General features: G+C 28.3%; 1 protein-coding gene across 2 annotated transcripts in view; it reads right to left on the bottom strand.

Moving 5' to 3' along the window:
• LOC148227145 (trace amine-associated receptor 8b) overlaps window positions 1-23,143 on the bottom strand; it is a 77,795-nt gene that overhangs the window by 5,325 nt on the left and 49,327 nt on the right. For both annotated transcript variants that reach the window (XM_088201808.1, XM_088201809.1), the window contains exons 4-5: window positions 13,722-13,861; window positions 12,687-12,858 (exon numbers count right to left, since the gene is read on the bottom strand). In XM_088201808.1, the coding sequence (XP_088057934.1) occupies window positions 12,687-12,858; window positions 13,722-13,861 (312 nt within the window). The remainder of the gene's footprint in view (window positions 1-12,686; window positions 12,859-13,721; window positions 13,862-23,143) is intronic.

Raw genomic sequence — 23,143 nt, 5'->3', positions numbered from 1 at the left:
AGTTCATATATAAACAATATATTATGTGCTTTAGTTGCATCATCTTGCTATCTTGAATTATAGAAGTATTTTAATGTAATAGTGATTGATTACTTCAACTTATATTTTTTTTCGAATAAATAAATATTTTAATTGCATTCTGTTAAATTAAATTTAATTACAATTTTATTGAAATTCGACATATTTTAATTATTAAAATATTTGAGCGAAAGGTAATATTTGCGTTTTTATTTGATTTTGGTTAAGACCGATAACGTTCAAAGAAATGTAATTTTAATTTAAAAGCTAGAAATTTTACTCATTAAAAATATTTTTCTTCGCATTAATTCTTAAGATCAAATTCATGTGAATGCATAATTTTTTGTAGGTTTATTGTAGTAATATACTATTTCTCTTCGAAAATTGGAAAAAAAAAATTAATTAATCAAGATTAGCAAATTCTGTTACGGATAAAATATTTTTTAGTAATTAAATAATAATTTATTATTAATTACTAAATAAAAATGCACAGAATATAATCTTTTTACTTATTTTTTATTATTATTTAATGTTTATTATAAATAAATCATCAGCAATAATTTTGTCGTATTACCATTTATAATAAATATTTTTACATATAGTATATTACCATATTTTATTTTATTTTAATTAATTCTAGATAGCAGTTTTTATAATATTTTAAAGCAATATTATAAACAATAAGAGTAAATGAATATAATTTAATATATTTAAAAATTATTAATTAGCTTATTAAACTTTGTCGGTAATCAAATTTAATAGCAACATTAATCAACCGATCCAAATAGGCCATCCTTGATATTTATGTGTTTAGTAATTCGAATGTCACAATTTAACTACCGTTTTGGTTATGTAATACGTTTAGAATTGTAATCTCGTAATGAACACGATTCCGGATGACCGTTATTGGTATGCCCATTAAACATTGGCCAGGAAGTGACTTTTCCAACGTCTGGTTAACAGCAAATGGGTGCACATCCTATCCGTGCCCTTAGGGCCAACGAACCGAATTATTGATAATACGCTTTCGATTAAATCCTTCCGAGAGTTGATGCTCCTATACAATTATATTGTTTTTATGCTATTTTTTTCATCAATTGAAAGAAATCGATACTTAGATATAGCAAAAGTACAGAGATCAGTTTAAAATATATACTCATGTGAAATGACCGTTTTTTATTCGATATCTAGACCCAAATTTGAGACCGTTTACTTTTTGTCGTCGTCGCGGGACTCGTACAAAACGAGAATGGATTGTTTTAGAAAATTGTCTGGAAGAAAAAACAGGATAGAGTTTCACAAATTGAGTTTATAACGTATGGTCTAACAATAAATTAACCCCACAGCTCTATAATTTATATAAGCACACATCATTGTGCTTTATTGCGCGAAAGAGAAGAAAAACTAATTTTCTGAGTTCTGAAAGCGAAATTGAAAAATGGTACTTGTTCAACTTTTATTTTATTATAATTAACCCCGCATTATATTATTTTTCGTATAAACTCGAGAAAACTTTTCACTATAAATTTTCTCAAATATCTACAAAAGCATTGTTTTATTATCAAGTTAAAAATTAACTATAATAGTTTCTTATTGCGATCATAATTGTTTTTCATGGATGTTTATTGCTAAATAAATTACATACAAGTTTCTTGGATACCTCAAAGTTGGTCGTAAAGGGTTTTAACTTTTGCTTGAGTGGTTGCTTACTTCAACGTTGCTATTCGTTACGTACGAAAACTTTGCAACGAAATTAAGTCCGAATTGTAGTGTCTTGTATTGTCACTTGGGTCGATTATTATGATTTATCTCACTCAAATTGTTCCATAAATAAGTTTAGTAGAACTTTTGATGAAAGTTAATAACATATTTCAGTTAAAAAGTGGTTTTTAAACACAATACTGATTTTACAGTAAACTTAGACAATATTTAATAATAGCGCAGAGATCTTGAACCTTAAATAAAAAGTTCTAAAAATCTATTAATAATAAATGAAGCGAAAAGTAAAATAATTATGACATATATTTCCATAACGTGCCATTTTCATATATTTATTTATTTAGAATATAACCTTGTATATATCTTTCCAATTTATTTATAAATTATTATAAGCAATTTAAATGAAAAAAAAACACTATATGTCATTATATCATTTTAATATCAATGCTGAGGCAACTAAAGCTATAAAACATAATTTATATACATAAAAAAACCGACTTATATCATATTATTTAAATTAAAAACATTTATTGATAGTTATCGTGTAAAAATCCCTAGCAGAAATATGAATAAAAAAATGATAAAAACACTTAGAAATGGTCTCTTTTTTTTAAATTGATCCACCTGGCCAAATTTGTGTCACACACTATACTATAGTATATTATAAATCTAGAAAAATATTTTCTTATAAAACAGATGGATACATTTTAATATTCACCCTGTGGAAGGTCTAAACCTCCTGCACATTTTCTTATAATTTAAAGCTCATTTTAACAATCACTTCAAACAACGAAACGCCACACATACCTAGTATTTTTTACAACAATGAAAGAGAGATCTAGTGACCAAATAAATGATTGCGTTAATAATTTTCAATATCTCGATCTAAAAATTGTTAAATGAAATTAATTTATCATTTAATTAATGAACGATAGTTATTTCTATTATAACAATCAATAAGTTATTGTTAACAAGTTATAAGACATGGTCGATAAAATGCGTTTGATACCCGTCTTTTTCAATTTAAGATCAATGAAAAAAAAAAACAGAAAAGTTCATTGATGAGTAATATGAAGAAAGTTTTTTAATATATATTACCATAATAAATCGCTTTATTTTAGTTTTTATATGGCCTATTTTTCACAACTTGGGCTTAAGTGTCATACAATGATATTTTAATGTAAGTAAAGCATATCTCATTATATTAGATTAGACAGTTATTAGGCGTTTTAGTCGGTTTGAGAAATTCACTGTTATATTCTGAAGTTTCTTTTTATTTAACCACACTACTGTTTTAGCCATTTAGGCACATAAAATTGAATATAACACCGTACTTTAATGTATTAAAAATCACCTAGTTCTTCTGCCGTACTTATGATGATTAAATTTCAAATACCTTTAGGCTGTACCTAACCTGCTCGAACCAACCAAACATCCAAGATTACCTTTTTGTAAATACGTTCGCAGCTTTGAACGTCATTTTATGTATATTTATACTCGACGAGATAAGCTTTTATGGCGCGTCGAAAAATTGTCGTGAAGAGCTTTAGCCGCGACTTTCGCGAGATAATGATACATAAGGGTCTCTGGTTTTCCGGCGTCATGTTCAAATTAAAGATAACGCTCATTTATTGCGCAATAAAGCCTATGTTGTATTATAGTGGATGTAGGGTGAAAAATACTGCCTAACCCATTGATAACCCCAAGACGACAGCTTTACCGCAAGCTTCGACTAATATCTGCAGCCGATCCGCACGAAAATTAAACCGCAAAGAGTAATTGCGAAATTATAGTAGTGCTACAAAGCAATCTGAAAGCTCGACGTTTGCACTGTAAAGGAATTCTTGCTTGTGTGAATGTATATTATTTGATAATAAAACACGCCTGGATCTTAACCGCGTGCCGTTTAAGCATATTGCTATAGCGCGTTCAGTGCGCCAAACATACTTATTATCTAATAGAATATGTAGCATTTAATATAATTTTGAAGTAGTTAAATATATTGTAACATACTTAATAACATATATATTTATATATGTGATATCAATATATTAGGTATACTGTGAAATAAAAATATTAGGTAATACCGAAATGAATTCATTTTTCACAAGTTTTAACAGTGCTTTACTAAATTTGTTAAAAATATGTCCTGGCTTCAGAAATGAGAGCAAATCCAACTCAAGCTATCTATCAGCTGGCCGAGAAACAAAACCACTTCGATTTAACAGTATACAGATACATAGGTGTAAGACAATTGAGAAAACTTAGAGCCAAGGTGTATGAGTTTTACTAAAATTAAGCTCATAACCACATAGCCCAAGAGCTAATGGATATTGAATCTTAATAACTTTTTCTTGATCATTTGATAAGCAGAGATGTAAAATTCGTGTTGTATGAGAAAAATCGTAGTAAAAAACAGTGGTTGTCTAAATGTCAACTTACAAAACATCCCTCGAAGCCCGCGCTCAACTGTAAAAAGTTTTTTGTGTCTATGGTGGAATTGCATAACTTTCAAACCTAGTCAAATAATAACAGAAAGCTTGTGTTGTTTGCACGAAGAAGTAAAAAAAGACCTGCACTTGTTAACACAAATCGAATAGTTCAACAAAACAACAATGCGCGTCTCTGTGGTGAAATTGACTTGATAAATCAAGAAACTTGACTAAAAGATTTTATCTCATTCACCACATTATTATTCCGACTACCATTTATTTTGATCGATGCATTACTTCCAAAACGGAAAAAATGCAGACGATGTTAAAAGGGGGCTATCAGAATATTTTGAATCATAGCCTTCAATATTTTATGGTAATGGATAAAAAAATGACCGAGAGGTGAGGCAGGTTGTATCCTTAAAAGAAAATCATATTTTAAAATATTAAAATAAAAATAATTATTTATAAGTTTTTTTTTCGTTTCATTATAAAACTATATTACGGGATTACCTATAGTAGCACCGAACATGAATATGTATCACAAGAAGGTAAAATAAAACTTATTATGTACATAATGAATTGAATTCTATAAGTTATATTTTTACCTATAAGTTATTAAATTAGAATTATTAGGACTGTACTGCAAAAGTAAACTTATTATTTAATTTATATTTTAGCGACGGTGATAGTGACGGATGGCAATTAGACACAGATTGAGTTTTATTGTAGATTTATAAAGTTTACATGGTTATTTGTAAATATACGGGACTCGAACGCGAGACGCGCGCGAACGGGCCGGGAGTTGCCAGGCGAGTCCCACCGTCACGCCAATGTCACTCAAGTGCCGCCAAGTTTTGGCCATAACAAATCTAGGCTCCCACAATTTTTTATAATTTTTAATTTTTCTTCCTTGATAACTTTAGATAAATATGATAAATAATAACAGGCCACTTTTATTATGCTTTTTAATGCAAACTCATGTGTAATGTACATTGAAATGATAAAAAAATTAAATTATTATAAATTAAATTTAATTATATTTAAAATATTACTAAATAAAATGTTTTACCACTATAATACTATTTTAGTAAAATTTTAAGACATTATATACATATATTAAATAAAATCTGCTGAATTAAAAGTAGTTTATACAAAAATAATAATATTTTTAAATTTTTTATATAAGTGTATGTATCATTTGAACAAATACAAAAATTTTTGATTATATTTTTGTATAAATTTGAGGATTAAGTTAATAAATTTTCACATTTTAAATATTTATACAACACTAATTGTAATTGATCACAATTTAAAAAGTAAACTTTTTAATAAAAAAATAGTTGCATAGCACTGTAAAATTCATGTTAAATCATTATTTTAACTAAATGATAATCATAGCCATAAATTATTTATTTTATTTTTCCATATATTTTACAATAATAATAATCGAGACAAAAAATATCTTTAAATAAGTAGCAACATAAAACCTACCTAGTAAATGTCTACAACATATTTTTTAAATTATTTTTTAGATATTGCATTGATTGCATTGATCATAAGAAAGTACTTGTCACATATACGCGTTAAAAGCGCAATAAACAACATTTCTGCTACGACTCACCTACAAGGGAATTTGGACGTGTTACTCAAAAATTCTAAAAAATATTAGTTTTTTAATGCAATCACAACGGCCGTTTGTTGTTTTTATAAACATAAAAAAATAATATATTTCAACAAGTCCTACTTGGAAAAAAACGGTATTGATACTTTACAGTACTTTATTGAACTCCAACAGACAAGCAATGATATTTATAAGAATAATCACGGCAACAAATAAATCTTATTTTGCTTCTAAATCGTCACAATTTGTGCACGCGCCGAGAAGAGCCTAAACAAAAGAACCACCTCCATCTTGACAAATCGTATATAAACGTATACATAGCGTACATCATTTCCTTTCATTCGGAATTCACTTCTAACAAAAACCTTTATCAAGTACTTAAACCAGTTTTCTCTGAACACGCCTCAAGCGGAGTTACGCTAATCATCGACCGAGATCGGGAAAGTAATTGCTTCTCTCTTTACGTCAATCTTGGTCCAGCTACGACATATATTATTTTAAAGCAATCATACTAGGATCGTTAGACCATATACCTGACATTTATTAATGCAGATTTGGCACACCCGAATTATACATTTTAGAGATTAACTAAGTTGCCAAATGTACTGATTTTTTAATCTATTGTTATGTAGTAAAACACGCCAAAATATGTGATATGATTTTAAATGTTTTAAAACATACAGACAATTGACAAAATTGACAAAAATAATCTTTGGAATCCCAAAAAAACAGCTGCTTTCACTTACACAGCTTACAAAAAACCTTGAATTTAATAAAGTTTACAATTATTTAAATAAACGCGTTACGTACAAAACTTTTTTATAATTCCCAATATTTGTATTGCTTTCCCAAGAAATTAAAAAAATGTTTTTTTTGTAGCACAAGTGCATTTTTCTTTTATCTTTCATAATTCAAATGAATTTAAGATACTTTGTTTCAAGAAAAAATCAATTATTGTACACATGTAAAAAGCAAGAAGTCTGCTCTCATGAGAAACCTCAATAGTAGAAGAGACAAGTTTTGTCGAGTTGCTAATTTAAAATATTTGGTTCACCTTCTTACTCTTAATTTAATAATATACACTAATTTATGAAAGGTATTTAAAGCTGAACATTTTAAAGAAGTCATAAAAAATGATGTCATTTAGGCAACAGGTGATAAAACACAAAATATCTCTATACTGCTAGATACACTCAAAAATATCTCTATACTGCTAGATACAACAAAAAATATTTAAGAGCAATCTGTGTATCAGGATAAAAATGCAATATAGAAAATATTAAAAAAAATATATGAAAAATCATTGTTGTACATTTTTAATAATAATTTAATATAGTAAATAGAAATAAATTTCATTATAATTTAATAATTATTTTAATAATTTTACGAATAGTATCTGTAGATATTTTATATATATATATATACAATGCAAATAAGTCGAATAAATAAACGCAAACACGATTGAATCATCCAAATCCAATTTGCCATTCAGTTCGGTCGCGCTTGTTGAAAAAAAAATATTTTGAAATCCAATCGAATTTTTTCACTGGTGCGAAACACTTTTACACTTGGGATTAGGAGAAAATCGAATATGGACTATGTGGTAATTTTTATGTGGGAGACACGTGCCAAATTCCAAGGTGATATCCAATCTACGAAAATCATTTCACCGCATCCTGTATTCTCACATTCATGAACGTCGATTTAGATTTTCTCCGAAACGGGTGCGAAAGAGGCGAGTATTTTTACATCACACTTACGCATACATATGTGCTTTTTTTGTTGTTCGATAGTAGCTTTATACTTTTAGATCCCTCTTTTGGAATAAACAATGTGCGAAAGGGCCGGGTAGTAAATCAGTGACCTTTTAAATGTTTGTAAACACGGAGCATTATAATACAGGGTCTATGCGTGCGTCTAACTAACTAAACTGGGTATTGTTCGAAGTAGCTCAGAATTATATTGTTCCGACGTGAAATAGCTTAAAAATATTTTTTTTAATTCAACAATGGAAAAAATACGCTCGTCGTCGATTTACACCATTACAATAAAGGCTGGAAATTGCTGATGTCACAAAAAAGACGGTAAAAACTTAAGCTAGCGCTCCCGCGAGGGTTTCGTTTCGATAGTTATTGATTTTTGAATCTGTCTATTGGACAGATTTCCCATGAGGACTTCGGTAAAAAAAGAAATCTAATTCTGACGGATTAATACTTTCGTGAGATTGAATTATGCTATTAAAAGTTTCAAATTAAATAATATTAAAAAGTATTTAATACCATTGAAGACGAATTGAAATCTTGTCAAATGATTGTTAATGAAAAAAATTAATCTTTACATATACCGAAACAGTTACAAAAAACTTTTATTTAAATTTTTGTTTTTAACTTTTTATTGCAAACTTAGAGGCGTGAGCTTAATGAGATAAATCTATAGCAATTGGATGAATCAATCAGATACAATAAATACATACAAGTATTAAACACCAGACTTTTTAGTCTGGGAATCGATGACATCTATATTATTAATATGTATATACAAATTTATATGTAGTAAATTTATCTGACTAGAAGCAAGCATAATAGTAGATATAGTAGAATACTATAATGTAGACTACTTAGTTTATGAGATACATTTAATTATCAATTAACCTGTATAATTTTCTTTTTACTAATGAAAAATAAATTATTTTTTTTATTATTTATTTTAACAGGTTGAAAAACACAATTTATATGTTAATATTTAGTGTCCTTTATCATACATATTAATAAAAAAACAATAGTATATCTCATTAATATACTTTTAAAAATATGTTTGATATATGTATAAAGCCTTTAAATACAAATTAACAGGTGAAATTTATTTATTGCCAAAATAGACATACAATCATTTTCAGTAGAATTTTCCGATGAAACCAACGACTACTTTTTTATTTGAGATATCGCAAGACCGCAACGGATGGTCAGCGTGCACATTTCCTTGTATAAACTATGAACACCCTGTCCCGGATTATCTTTATGATTTATAGACCGGAACAAGAAAAAGGTTTTATTTTTGTATGCGACCTCTTTTTGGACACCATTCGACTGTCCTGATTCGTGGGCCAGTGGCCACAACCGTAATAAACATTCTATACTCCACATACAAGCTTTCACACATATTTATGTATGTATGTACCTGACGTAAGATATGATCGGTTCATTATTGTTTATAAATATAATGGAATCTATAAAGCGTTTCTTTCACAAACAATGGGGCGCGGCGGAGAACAAATAGTTGACAATATAAATTGCTTAAGTCAAGTGGTTGTTCGGCGGCTCACAACTGGGGCCTTCATTGTTGCGGTTTGATTTATTATGAGAGTGTTTTGATCCAGCTTTTGGGAATTGCCTTGGCCTTTTTGCCAAGCTCCTATATAGAATTTCTGTAATTAAGACATAGAAATACATTGGGTCTGTTCACTGTAACGAAATAATCGGTCCAGGGCTTGGTTGTTGAGCTGTAAATACATTTTAGTGAAATCTGATGTGCCATTATTGCTATTATTATTATAATCGGATGGTTACCCTACTGCAAGAATCCAACAATAAAGCTTTATATATACTTTTAATTTATTGTTTAAAGATTTTTTTATCATATATTTTTATATTATGTAAAGGCGAGTAAAGCCTCAAGTCCTGATTTAATTCAAGCTTGTGTGCGGTAAGAATTACAAAATCTGGTTGCATATCCAATGTTGTTTATTTAAACTTTCGTTTAAAACAAATCTTTTCTTAGATATAAAAAAAGTTTAAGAAATGATTCATATAAATAAATACATATACTATATAATAATAAATAAACATAAACTAGTATTGATTTTATTAGCCTTCGATATTATTAAACCCAAATATTTTTTACTTAAGTGTAAATCAGGAGCTAACTTTGTAACGAAAAATTTTATTACATGAAATTAAAGTGTGGCATTTTTTAATTAAAAAAATCAGGTAATATCTTATCTCTATTATCAAGGAAAATATATTAGCTCAAAATAATAATATCAAGACAGATATAAATTGAATTTTAGGACCTCTAATTTTCTTTGTAAAATAAATTCAACCCAGTAGTGTTTTCGATTTCAAGTTTTGATATTTTCAACACATAGAACAACATTTTGTAATTATTTTTACCTCTTGATCTAATCAAGTAAGACCTTTTACATAAGCACGAATGTTTGAAACACGTGACCTTATGGAGAAACCCTTGATCATGGTCATTGAGAGCAATGATTCCTAATGATGCTGCAGCACGACACAACAATACTATCATTTGCTACGATCAAGATTTAGCAATGAGCTCTTTTACTGATGTTATTAAAAGTTAGCTATAAAGTCAGTAAGAATAGCAGTAGGAAATGTATTTTGTTAATCGATTTGTCTATTTCGATATAAATTACTGTAATATTCATGCAATTTTAATCATGATTATTTGCAAATTGTTCAGTTAAAAGTTTGTTGAATTTTGGCTTTCTTTAGAAAGCAGCGATAAAAATACATATATAAATAATGCATTGATCGGGGAAAAGAATTGGTATTCTTAAATGTGCACCTTTTTCGGTTTTAAGTATTAAATGGGTAAAAAATCTAGTCATTGCTAGTGTCATAAATATGATTTATTTGTATAATAAATCATATTTATTGCATTTCAACCTTTTTATAAAAAAGGACGCTTGTAAAGTATGCGTATAGTATATTGTAGTATGCGTATTCGGACCAATGAAATTAATTTGTTAAATGCTGCTCGCTAACTGTGATTTCTAAACAAAAAAATATAGTACTATTTTTTCATATTTATGAACGGTTAGATTGTGTTCAGCTATTATTAACCATATACTTACAGCTATACGTGTTATGGTTTTAAAAAAAGTAAATAAACAGTACGCATCACAGTGCTTTGCATTTAACTTACTGTCATATTTAAGAAAGTACAATTTTAAAGAAAAATAAAGTTGATTGCAGATATCAAATAAGGTGGTAATCGTCGAAATTAAATATTCTTTGAATATATTGTTGATTATTAAATGGTCTCTAATATACTTTTTCCAAGAGATCTCTTTTTACTAAATTATAAAAAATGGACAGCCAAATAGATAGTATATTGCTTTAATGCATATGGTTCCATAGATTTTTTTAATTTAGTTTTGATATTATTTTATATTTTATATTCTTGCATATATACTCACAAAATTTATAAATTAAAATCTACGATGCATGTCAATAGTTGTCAAGAATGATTTTTAAAGTGTATTACGACGAGGATGTATTAGTCGACTAAGAATAAAAAATCAGCAAAGTGAATGTATCATTTTGACGAGATTTTTTTCTCCGTTCACGCGACGCCAAAGGGTATTTATAGGGCAAAAAATCTATAGCCAAACGCGATAGCTTTAGACAGAAAACCTTCGGAAAATAAAAAAAAGCTTCAAAAGAAGAGAGGAGTGATCTCTTATCTTTTTTTAAGACGCTGTACTGAGTACCAATTCATGGCTTAATAACGCAATCCTCTCCGTCGATTGGTACGTCGATAATGTAAACAAACACCACTCGGTTTTGTTGTTGCAAAGAAAGGACGATGAAGTTACGTAGATTTTCTTTGCTATCATAATGAGACACAGCGATTTTATCGTAAAAAGAGAACAGTATAAAAGGAGCGATAGCCAAAGATAAAAATACACGAAGAGAAATATTACAGTCTATTAATTTCGGCCCGCATAAACTTTCACGCAGATACACACGCAAATTCAAGTACAATACAAATTACAGATATTACACGAGAGCGTTTCATAACATATACATATGTACATACATATACTAGTATATGATAAGAATAATAAATTCCAGTTTAATATTTATATATATATATATATATATATATATATATATATATATATATATATATATATATATATATATATATATATATATATATATATATATATATATATATATATATATATATATATATATATATATATATATATATATATATATATATATATATATATATATATATATATATATATATATCCCTTTGTTTACTCAAAACTCGAAGCAATAGAAATTGAAATCGAAATAGAAAAAAATATATATATATCCCTTTGTTTCGCATTCAACCACATATATATATATATATATATATATATATATATATATATATATATATATATATATATATATATATATATATATATATATATATATCCCTTTGTTTACTCAAAACTCGAAGCAATAGAAATTGAAATCGATAAAAATATCGAATTAAATAAATGAGATAGCATAATGCTTTCAAAGTCCTGGCTTTCGGATTTGAAATCAATAAAAGCGACATAATCACATAAAATTATCACCGATCTAATCACTAAATAATTAAATAATCACATTAACACAGTTACAGACGACAATTAATGAACGTCATTATTCCTGACCCACCGCAAGTCCGTTAATATATGACAAGGTCAATGATGAGAGCGACAGTCGCTAAAAATTCGTGACCATGGCAGGAGTATCACTGTCGAAATATCTAACAGTAAGTTCTAATCGCTATAAATCTCTAAATTTAAATAAAATGTGTATATGCATGTCTGCATAATTATAAAAATAATAGCTTTGATACAACTGCTTTTTATTAAACATTAAAAAAAAAAAATCAGTTGCTATAAAATAGAGCAGACTCACATGATAAAAAGGGAAATTCAGTACTGAATGTTTTTATATATACCCCATGTATATATTCATTTTTATAAAACACCATTTGATATACAACATAAACTCTGAGGAAGATATTCTCAATGTACTCCTTTAATCTAGGGAATTTCTGTATCGTGTGACATAATTGATTAACATATTATACATTACGTTATAGTCTCTGGTTATGGCGTTCTTGACACACGGCAAATTGGTTGTAACTTGCTCAGACTCGCTTGGCTCCGTAGTTTTCATTCGTAGTTTGTTGACGTGAAATCCTGAGCCGTAGCAATACATCAGCGCCATTGTTGTGGGAAAATAATAAGCACAACAGGATAATATTCTGGAAATATATATAACACAAAAATATATTATTAGTATAAATAAATTCACATCACATGAGCACAATGAATAATATATTATTTCAGATAAAATGTATTTTACAAACAGTGTGATAAAACATAATACGTAAATAAATTATCTTTTATGGGCCAAAAAACCTGGCGTAACATTTCAATGATTTTTTTTATTATATAAAAAAACAAATAGCTTAAAAACAGTCTTAAATTATCTTATCTGTTATTGAGCTGCAAAATATTTGCTTAAAATAAATTTCAAAGTGAATATAACGTAGCTGGTAAATAAGCTTGACACGAGTGTGAAAAGACATATTTACGCTGAAATAAATCTAAATTTGAATGGTGTTATTGCTATAAAAAAATTAACGTTTAATTTTTAAGTCAAAGAACAATTAAAATGGACGCAAAAACTGTGTGTCGAAATATTCTGATACATAGATTTATGTCTTGAGCAAATACTTGCTCTGCGTTGGACGCTTATCAGTTACGAAGAATACATAAACAATGATACTGTAGTTATGTGCAAGATATAAAGCCTAAAGAACAATAACATGTAATGAAAGCCAGAAAGATATTATTTTAAAAATGTATATATATTTTATAAAAGAAACAACCTGGATTTTAAAGATGTTCTTTTAGTATTGATATTTTAAATATTAAAATAGTTTTTACAAATACATTGGGGTATTTTTTTTTTTGCTAAAAACTGATCTTAATTTTTTTTTTTTATGAATTTAAAATTTGGTATGTATGAAAGATAGATAGATCTAGTTTAAAATTGTAAATAAAACAGTTAAAATACCACACTAAGTGCATCGCAAAATGTTGACAAGTATTAAAAAGTTACCTATAAGCGATTCTGGTATGAAACGGGTCACAGGCGAGCAGTCCCGAAGAATTGAAGTAGTGTCCACCTCTAGGCAGTACCAGAACCGCAAACAAGGCTACCGATAGCACCCAAGTTACACTTATCACCAAAACACAACCCTGAAACAACAAAAAAAGTAGGTATACTCAGGGGAAATTCAATCGTTAATTGCTCCCACTAGAGAACTTCAACCAATGCTCCGGAATGACAGGATTCTTTTATTACGCATCAGGATATACAAGGTGCTCCTGAAACATTTTTACTTAACAATTTAACCATCTATACAAAGCCTAGAGCTTAACACAGAAGAGCACACTAACATTTTGCATTTGAAATGTGCCAACATTAAAGGCATATTTAATTAAGAGATTACGCGGCGTTAAACGTTAGAGAGCCGCCGCTGTTCCCCCGACGCTCTGGCCTAATGAACGAAATTACATTACGTTGAACATTTTCCGATTTCCTCATCGCCACCGTCAAAGACCGTAAAACCTCTTTCTAAATTGTACTACCGTTACTATAGGATAAGTAAAAAGTAAAAGTTTTTTTAATTCTGATATCCATAAAAAGCTTACATTCATATAAACACCTTTTATCCATCCCTCTTAAAAATTAAATGAAACGATAAACTCTTGTTGCTTCTGTATTTGTTTTGGGTTATTGCTTAATATCTTAAAATTTTATTTTAATAATTTATTACAATGCTTTAAAGTTAAAATTTTTTAAATGTATGTGAAAGTTAATTTTGGAAAATGTTTTTATTATTATTGTGTATTAATAATAATAATAAAATACAATAAAACTAATTTTAAAATATATTTTTACAGCAATATCAATTTTTTCTTTGTAGCCTTTACGTGAGAGTATCAGTCTTATGATTATTTATCAGTACCATTTTTTTACTACATAAAATATGCATCTATCCTAAAATCGGTGCGAACAATAGTGAGCATCAAGTTTTTTTGCTGTTTTTTTGTGGTTGGTTGCTTTATTTGCTGGCGTAATTCTCAACTCATTATTTATTTAGGTATATTTTGAGTAAACCTAATGTGTTTTGTAAAATCAGAAATATTTATAAAATTAAAATCACGATAAGAAAGAAACCAGATAAAATAAAATGTCAGGTATCATGTTTCGTATATTTAAAAAAAAAAATTTAATTTAATAAGCTTAAGCTGAACATTAGGTTATTTTTATATGTATTTCATATTAAAAAATCTTATTTAAGTATTATTAAAATATAGTTTTACGCTGATCTTAATTAGACTTAAAGAGTAACTATGATAGTTACTCCTTAGGAACCTGCTGATAAACTACTCTCTGTGTCGTTTTACTGTCACTAAAAATTAGTGCCTTTTGAAGGCAATGTAGGCAAATCCCTTGATTCTAAATTCAGATCGATGTAGTCAATACCGACTTTTCAAAAACATTCGAAAAAGTTTGTCATGAGCTACTTCTTCAAAAGTTAAACAGCTTTAATTTCTCAAACGGTTTCGTTAGCTATGTTCGAGTAGCTTAAGTCGCTGTAAATTGTTTAATTTAGTTTTGGTCGATGCTTGTTGTATTAAAAGATATTTATAGTTTTTAAGAAAGCTTGTGAAACCATAGACAGATATATCATTTTAAGAAAATACAACATTAAATAGTTTTAAAATATTTAAATAATTATTTTAAAGTACTATACAAATTTTATATTGAATTAAAATACACAGGAATATTAATTGAATTAAAATTAATGTAAATTAATGTTATGTACATCTGTTTGGAGTCATTAAATTATTGTTATCAATAATTTGCCAATAACTTAAATAATGTGGTTTAATGGTAATATATTGCAACTAAAAGAAAATCAAACTTAACTATATATGATTTTTTTTAAATAAATGGTAAATATAAATATATTTATAGTGGTATCAAAAAAAAATATAAAAAATAGGTTAATTGTAAATACATTACATTAAAAAAATTACATTCAATACTAATGACCCATTTAAGGCGATATTACACAATAGTCTTAAATAAAAATAAATTTACTAGTTGTAAAATTATGATTGAAAATTTTGTTTGGGAATATTAGTTTGTCCTTTTAATTTAATATTTAATATAGATCTCCAAATGTGTATTTTTATTATTTTTATATTCGATTTGTTGAATTTTTATGCAAATTAAATTTTATTAAATAAATTAAATATTTATTAAGCACACGTTCACATACATTGACTCGCAAATCCTTTATTTGTGTGAAAGCTTCAACTTCGATCGGTAAATGCTAATTCGAATCTGCTTCTAACTGTGCAAGATTTTATCTTATTCTCTACGTTGAAACGTTTCTTCGTCACTATACACAGTCGCGGTATATAGCTGCATACATTAAGCAACGTCGAATAATGGCCGAATTAACCCCCAGTCCCTCGATCAAACCCCTTTGGCGCTCGGCCATCGAAATTAAGCCGATACTCTTATGCCTGCAGACTTTCTTGAGATATTAACTACTATTAAGACCACAACGCCCCCCTAAAACCCACACCCGGAAAGCACTGAAAGGTTGGGTTATTGTTTGATTTGACGGCGAACGTTCTATCTGCGAAGATTCAATTAAATGGGATTGCTGCGGCTCAAAAAGCATTTCACTACAGCTATTAAGTTTTACAGTAGATTAAAATAAATTTGATTATGTTAGAAATATAATACTTGAGAATAGAGGCATATTTTTTTATAACATTATAACATTTTATAAAGTAAACTACCTCTGAAAGTGAAATTCCTTTTAATCTTGATATAAACTTGTGTTATTTAATATTATTATTTTTCTATTGAAAGTAACAATATAAGTTGAGTTAACCTTCTTAAACGACTTTTTATAGTATATCTAATTTTTTTTACCATTGCAAACAATTTTTTTTAATTTAAACCACATTTTTTTAAAAAGCGTTGTATAATCTATACAGTACTTTAATCTTCAAATATCAACAAATTAATCTAAGGTTTTTTAAAGCGTCATCTTTATATCCATATCACATATGAAAAAGATACGTTTTTTATATACGGTATTATTCCCGTATATTTATTTTTATTAAGGAAAATTTTATTTTTCAGAGGCAGAGTCTGCTTTACAGATATAAATATGTGACATCAAAATTATATGTTATAAATTTCATGTGCTTAATATGATATTGAATTATGCTAGTGTGCGTATCTATGTGACATATTTTTTTCATTTTCTCTATTTCTGATAGGATTCACTGAACTGGCAAAACTGGCGTGGCTTTGTACGCGACTCATAATAAATAGATTTGACGCTTGTGTAAATATCCATTTTTTCGCCTTTATTTCAGCGTCGGATATTACATTTTTTGAGTAAATATAATATTATTTATGGATTTTATGTGATGTGCGAGTCTAAGACATGTTACGAAGCACGCAAAATATAAAATTTAATGCACGAGAAACCTAATAATAAAATGTATTTACAATAATATATTAATTTAATATATTTGCAAACAACGATAAAATGTACTGTTGCAATCATTACTGATGACACTGCTAAAATTATATTTTATTTAAAAAATATTTAAATAATATTGTTGTGAATCTGGAAATTAAAATATATCCAAAAATCTTAAAAAGACATGTTTTACTGAATGAAAGCAATTTTACACGCAGATAATGCATGATTTTTAATGATTTACATACACTTACATATACAAAAGATTGATGAAATTAAAGCACGTTTAGGCTATTTACAGTAATAGCAAAACTATAAAATACTGATATTAATATAAATGGATAAGTATAAACTTATTATTAGAAAAGCAGGCAGTTTTAAAATAAAATAAATATTTAATCGTTTCAGCTTTTCTTCACAAATGGGAAAACTTATTTATAATATGTTCAACGGTTCTATTTTTGTTCTAACTTATACCAAAATTCGCTTCTTTAACCCATTATCTAAAACAAAGCACGTCTACTTTTTTTATGTTATATCTTTCCAATCGAACTTATAAGAGTTTAAGCAATTTAATTCGGCAATTTCACCGACCGGCGGCATCGCCTCCGGAAAATCGTGCGTTTTTCCACGAAGCCTTTGTGTTGAATTTTAAGCTTCTTTCACATCTGAAGTTTCACTTTATGGCCATCGAACAAGCCAGCTTTACGGCCTTTTGAAGAGTGCCAAGAAACTTTCGCTGATGAACGATCTCCTCACGGGCCAATCCCATTTTCCGGCCCACGGAACGCCAAACGGATGAGCCGCAAGCCGTTATTGGTAAATTCTGATGTGACAATGTGTATTTTAACCTATCTAAACCGCCACCTTTTTGCGGAACATCCACTTTTTCTTTATCTATCTGTGTGCGTAAGTTTTTTTGTAGTATTGATCAAAAGGCTTCTGCGGGTACGACAATGCTCGAGTGATGTTTGAAATGTAATATGCGACTCGAATAATAATGACGCGTATCATAAGATAGGCTGTCTGAACATGTTTGGTTCGGCGAAAGAAAAAAGATTAGCTTTCATCCCTTCGAAAATGTCTGGAGAGTGTTTTTTTTGATATTAATATCCACTGCTCCAAAGGTGAGAGCCTTTCTCATTTTTTCTCACGATTGAAATATCTGATTTTCATAACCATATAAAAAATAATAAAATTCGTAGTTTATATGTATATTATATACATATTAATGTATATATTTAAACAGTGTTTATTACTTTAAAATCAAAAAATTACAAAAGAAACTTATTTTAATTTATGTATTTTTACAGTATGTTTATATTTATTTTAGTTCCCTATTAAACGCACATTAATAAATATTTTATTCATACCTAAATGCAATATAAAAACAAATATTCTAATATAAAACAAAGCTTTGCATTTTTTCGTGTTTTCATATTTGATATTAATTTTAAATTCCTATTATTTTGTAAAATAGATAGTGAGTCAATATATAAATTATATTACGTACAAAAATACCTTTGCTTCAAAATCTTAATTTATATGCAAAATTAGCATGGGTTCCTAATTAATTTTTGTATAAAAATTAATGTTGTTTTACATATTAGCATTTAACAAACTGTATAACAGTGAACGCCAAAGCTTCCAATTTTTACACACACAGAACAGTCACAAGAAGAAAGTCATATACGTTGCACGAAAATACGATATATATATATATATATATATATATATATATATATATATATATATATATATATATATATATATATATATATATATCAGAGCTTCTGAATCTGAATCGCCTTTTCTTAAAAATGTTGATAACCGAAAACAACAAAAAAATTATGTTGTATGTCAAAAATCGTCGTAGAAGACAGTGCCCATTCAAATGTCAAGTAACAGAACCTACTTTAAAGCCCAGACTAATAATTTTATGTTTGTATGCTGCGTTTGCAATGTTATTGTGCATTACGAAACTCTTAAGTCTAGCAAGCTCTAATTTTTATCAGATAGATCGTTGTGCACCAAAAAGGTAAAAAGGCGTTGTACAAGTCCATTGTATAGTTTTACATCACGACAATGCGCATCTACATGTGGCAAAATTGCCTCTCGATAACATCAAGAAACTTGAGTGAAGGTTTTATTTTATTTACTTTATTCTTCAGACTATGCTCTATCAGATTATTTTGATCGACACAATACTCACTAAATGAATAAAAATGAAACTCATACGATATGGTAGGAGGGGTATCAGAATATTTTGCATTAAAGCCTCCAATATTTAATGATAATGAAATTGAATAATTGACACAGAGATTGAAGCAGTTTATATCTTTATAATAAATGTACAATTTAATTTTATAAAGTAAAAATAAACATTTAAAATTGATTTTTAGCTTAAATATAAACGAAATTCATATCATGATTACCAAATATAAGTATTTTATCAATGCAAAATTATCATGTTGTACAATATTATAAACAAAACATATCTTATGCACACACTATAATAACACAAACATGATAAGTGTCCCTCAACCCATTTACTTTGATAGTATTAACTAAGATATCTAACTAATATTTACATATTATGTATGTATATACATACACTATGCAATATGTTTATATTAAAAATTATGGAAATAATATTTTCGTTAACATTTAATATTTATTAACCAAATTAGTTTCATCAAAATCAAACCTCCTGAGCAGAAGTTCAAGACAGAAGTAATAGTTGTGAGAGTTTTAGGTGTAGTATATAATAATAATAAACTGACTTTTACTGAACATATTAAATACCTATAATATGTTTGCACTTCCCATATTACCCTTAGTGTTTTTTTTTCATTTTTTTAACGCATCTATGAGATCTGAATAAGTGATAATTATATAAGTATAATTTCGATCGAGTAGAAAATAAAGTTAATTGTTTTAATACTTATATCTAATTTACATAAATTGAGCAACATGGTTAATACCCACTAGAAACACACGTTAACAAATATTATTTTGTACTACCATAAAAAATTCACATTCCTGAGAGTATATCAACTTGAAATTCAATAATTTAAGAGACTTTGTTATATATATGTATTATATATGTTTTTCACTGAAAGTATTGTTTTATCGTTTCACTGATTTTATCATACTACACAAAAAATCTTCCATATACACTGGAATTGCCTTTAAATTTCAAATGGAATTACCTACATTATATATAGCATTATATTTGGCTAAGTCCACCGCATCACACCCTCGACACCGCCGACTCCAATTTTTACACTTTAATATGCAATAAAATTGCACTTTATTGATGGCGCATGGCCGTTATACATCGACACCCGCCCACTCTCCAACTTTGAAATCTTAGCCCAAAGCTATGGCCCGAAGCCAGTGGCCGTAAGTCTCGGCCTTAACGGCGGACTTAAATCACGCAGCGTAATAATAGCTTTTAGCCGTGGATATGAGGTGATGGTGGTAGCTTCGATCGCAAGTTCTTCAGGGGGCCGTTACGTTTACCACGCATTATGCGACTATCATAAATTATGGGATTACACCAAAACCCAGACTCAGGCCTTGGATTGCAGGCTTAATCCGAAGACTAGGGCGTCTACGAGTGCAACCGACCCGTGAACCATTAGGTAGTTTGCTCTAAAGGACAATTAAGGTTAATTGGGTGCAACGGAGGCTTAGTGCATGGGGATGCATTTTGGAACATATTAGGGTTGAATTTTAAATTAAAAATATTTATTTAAATATTCACAAGCAAAGGAGGACAATTAAAAAAATATTATAAATCCAAAACGACAACCGAACATTGAGTGACAAAACTTAAGTGACGGCAACGCCATGAACATAAAAAAGGAGGATCCATCTAACGATGTAGACATTTATCAGAAACAGAAGAAAATATTACTAACAAAAATAAGATGGAAATGATGTTGTGAGGATTTCAACCACCTGCGCAATTTGTTCTGATTTAGAAGTCATACAAACTTTTAGTTTAAATAAATTAAACGACAACATCAAACGGAAGACAACTACTGAAAGCTATGGAAACTTGCAACCTCACTTCCCTTTCTACTGGACAACCGACATATTGGCCGTACCTTATCAAAGGATTCTCAGAATAGTATCATGAAGCGGAATCTTCATTAAACTTATCATAAGATTCTTTGATTATAATTACTGGGTGTATAAAAGTAATGAGTAAGACGAAAACACGATATTTTTACAATAAGAGAACAAATTGAACAGCATTTAAGGAACCATTGAACGACTTGATATCATTTCATATATCATTAAAAATATAAAAAGATATAAAACTTTCAATCAAACACCTTATCGAAAATATACATAAAGCAGTCCTGCAGGCAACTCGCGAACTCAGTGATCATACATAAATAAAAAAATATAATAAAACTAATGATAATCGAAAAAAAAAATTTGGTAAATAATGGCAGATCACAAAAGCTTCGTGGGACAAACAAAAACGTAATCGAGCCATTAAACAAATCAAAATAACTTCTAAAGGATAAGCAAATTTTTCTATGGAAAAAAATTTTCTGCGACGAAAGTAACAGACTACTCCGGAAAGCGAAAAATACAAAGAAACCTCAAATATATCATAAACAGTGAGGACAATTGGACATAAATCATGGTCAATAAAGATAAGGACCGAAGATATTTAAGCATATTTAGTGAGACAGGGGCCCTGAAAGTCTCAAAGCTCTACCTTTTAAATTATATACGATATGAAAAACTCAGCCATTTCATTACAAAATCTGAGTCTGATTTTTATTACTAGTATAGTATGAAAATAATCAAAGCAGTGTTTTTTTTTTTTAAATTTTTGTATTTTTGCCTTTTTTGTTAACATAAAATGTTCTTACATATATTTCATAAAAATAAATTACATCCATTTACAATTTTAACACTGCTAAGAATTGTTTGCCGCAAAGTTAACTTCTAAAAAATAAAAATCTATGCGTAACCCATTTATAATAATTATAATTCACAGCAAAACTTAATATTTTAGAAAGAATTTATTAAACGCAATATTTTTACAAATAGTGGGATGTCAAACTATTTTTAAACGTCAAATCAAAATTGGATAACATTAACCAATTTTCCTTCAATGTTAAAGTTATCATAGCCTACACCTCAAGCTTCATTAATTAATCAGATTATATTAATTTTATTTATTACTTCACATAACTATTCTAATATAATCGTCCTTTATAAATAGCCTCTCTTTTAAAATAATCAAAAACTTGGTCAAAAGTTTATAAAAAAGTGCGAGCTTTGATAAAATAAATACAATTATTATAGCACGTATTTGACAGTTTGAATGTCATTTATATTACATTAAAAAGCTTTTAAAATAATATTACATTTTTTAAATAAATATTTTATAGTAAGAAAAGATAACTAAGGAAGCTGCTTAGCATTACTTATATTGCTAATATCTTAAACACTCTTTAAATCAACAAGAATAATTATTTTTTGTGTGTCTTACAAATGTTAAGACGATTTTGTCCTAGGCAAGCTCTGTACTCTGTATGATACATTAACGATATTTCTAAACTAAGATGAGATATCTTGCCATCTGCTTTTGTTTAAGGGTTGTAGGATTATTTTATTTAGATATTCTAAGATTACTTGATTCAAGTGCTCTATCATACAGTGTTTAAATTTATTAAATAATATTTTCTTACCATAAAAAAATATTTGTGGGTGGAGAAATCGAACCGGAAGAGGAAGCGTCGGAAGACAGCCAACCAGTTTTATTATGTGACAGATTTTATAGTATCAGCCATAATACGCCCACAAGCCTTATAAATAGCAAAACCGGGAATCACAAAACTATACATGCTTTACGAATACGAGAATAAAACTTAATGCATAATTTTAAATATAAATAAGATTATTACAACTTTGTTGCTTTGTA

This window comes from Plectrocnemia conspersa, unplaced genomic scaffold (assembly GCF_051122295.1).
Source record: "Plectrocnemia conspersa isolate PC_06_02 unplaced genomic scaffold, ASM5112229v1 ptg000013l, whole genome shotgun sequence".
In the NCBI taxonomy this organism is placed as follows: domain Eukaryota; kingdom Metazoa; phylum Arthropoda; class Insecta; order Trichoptera; family Polycentropodidae; genus Plectrocnemia; species Plectrocnemia conspersa.
The sequence above is the reverse complement of the archived record's forward strand: the minus strand, read 5'-3'. Positions and strand labels throughout refer to the sequence as shown.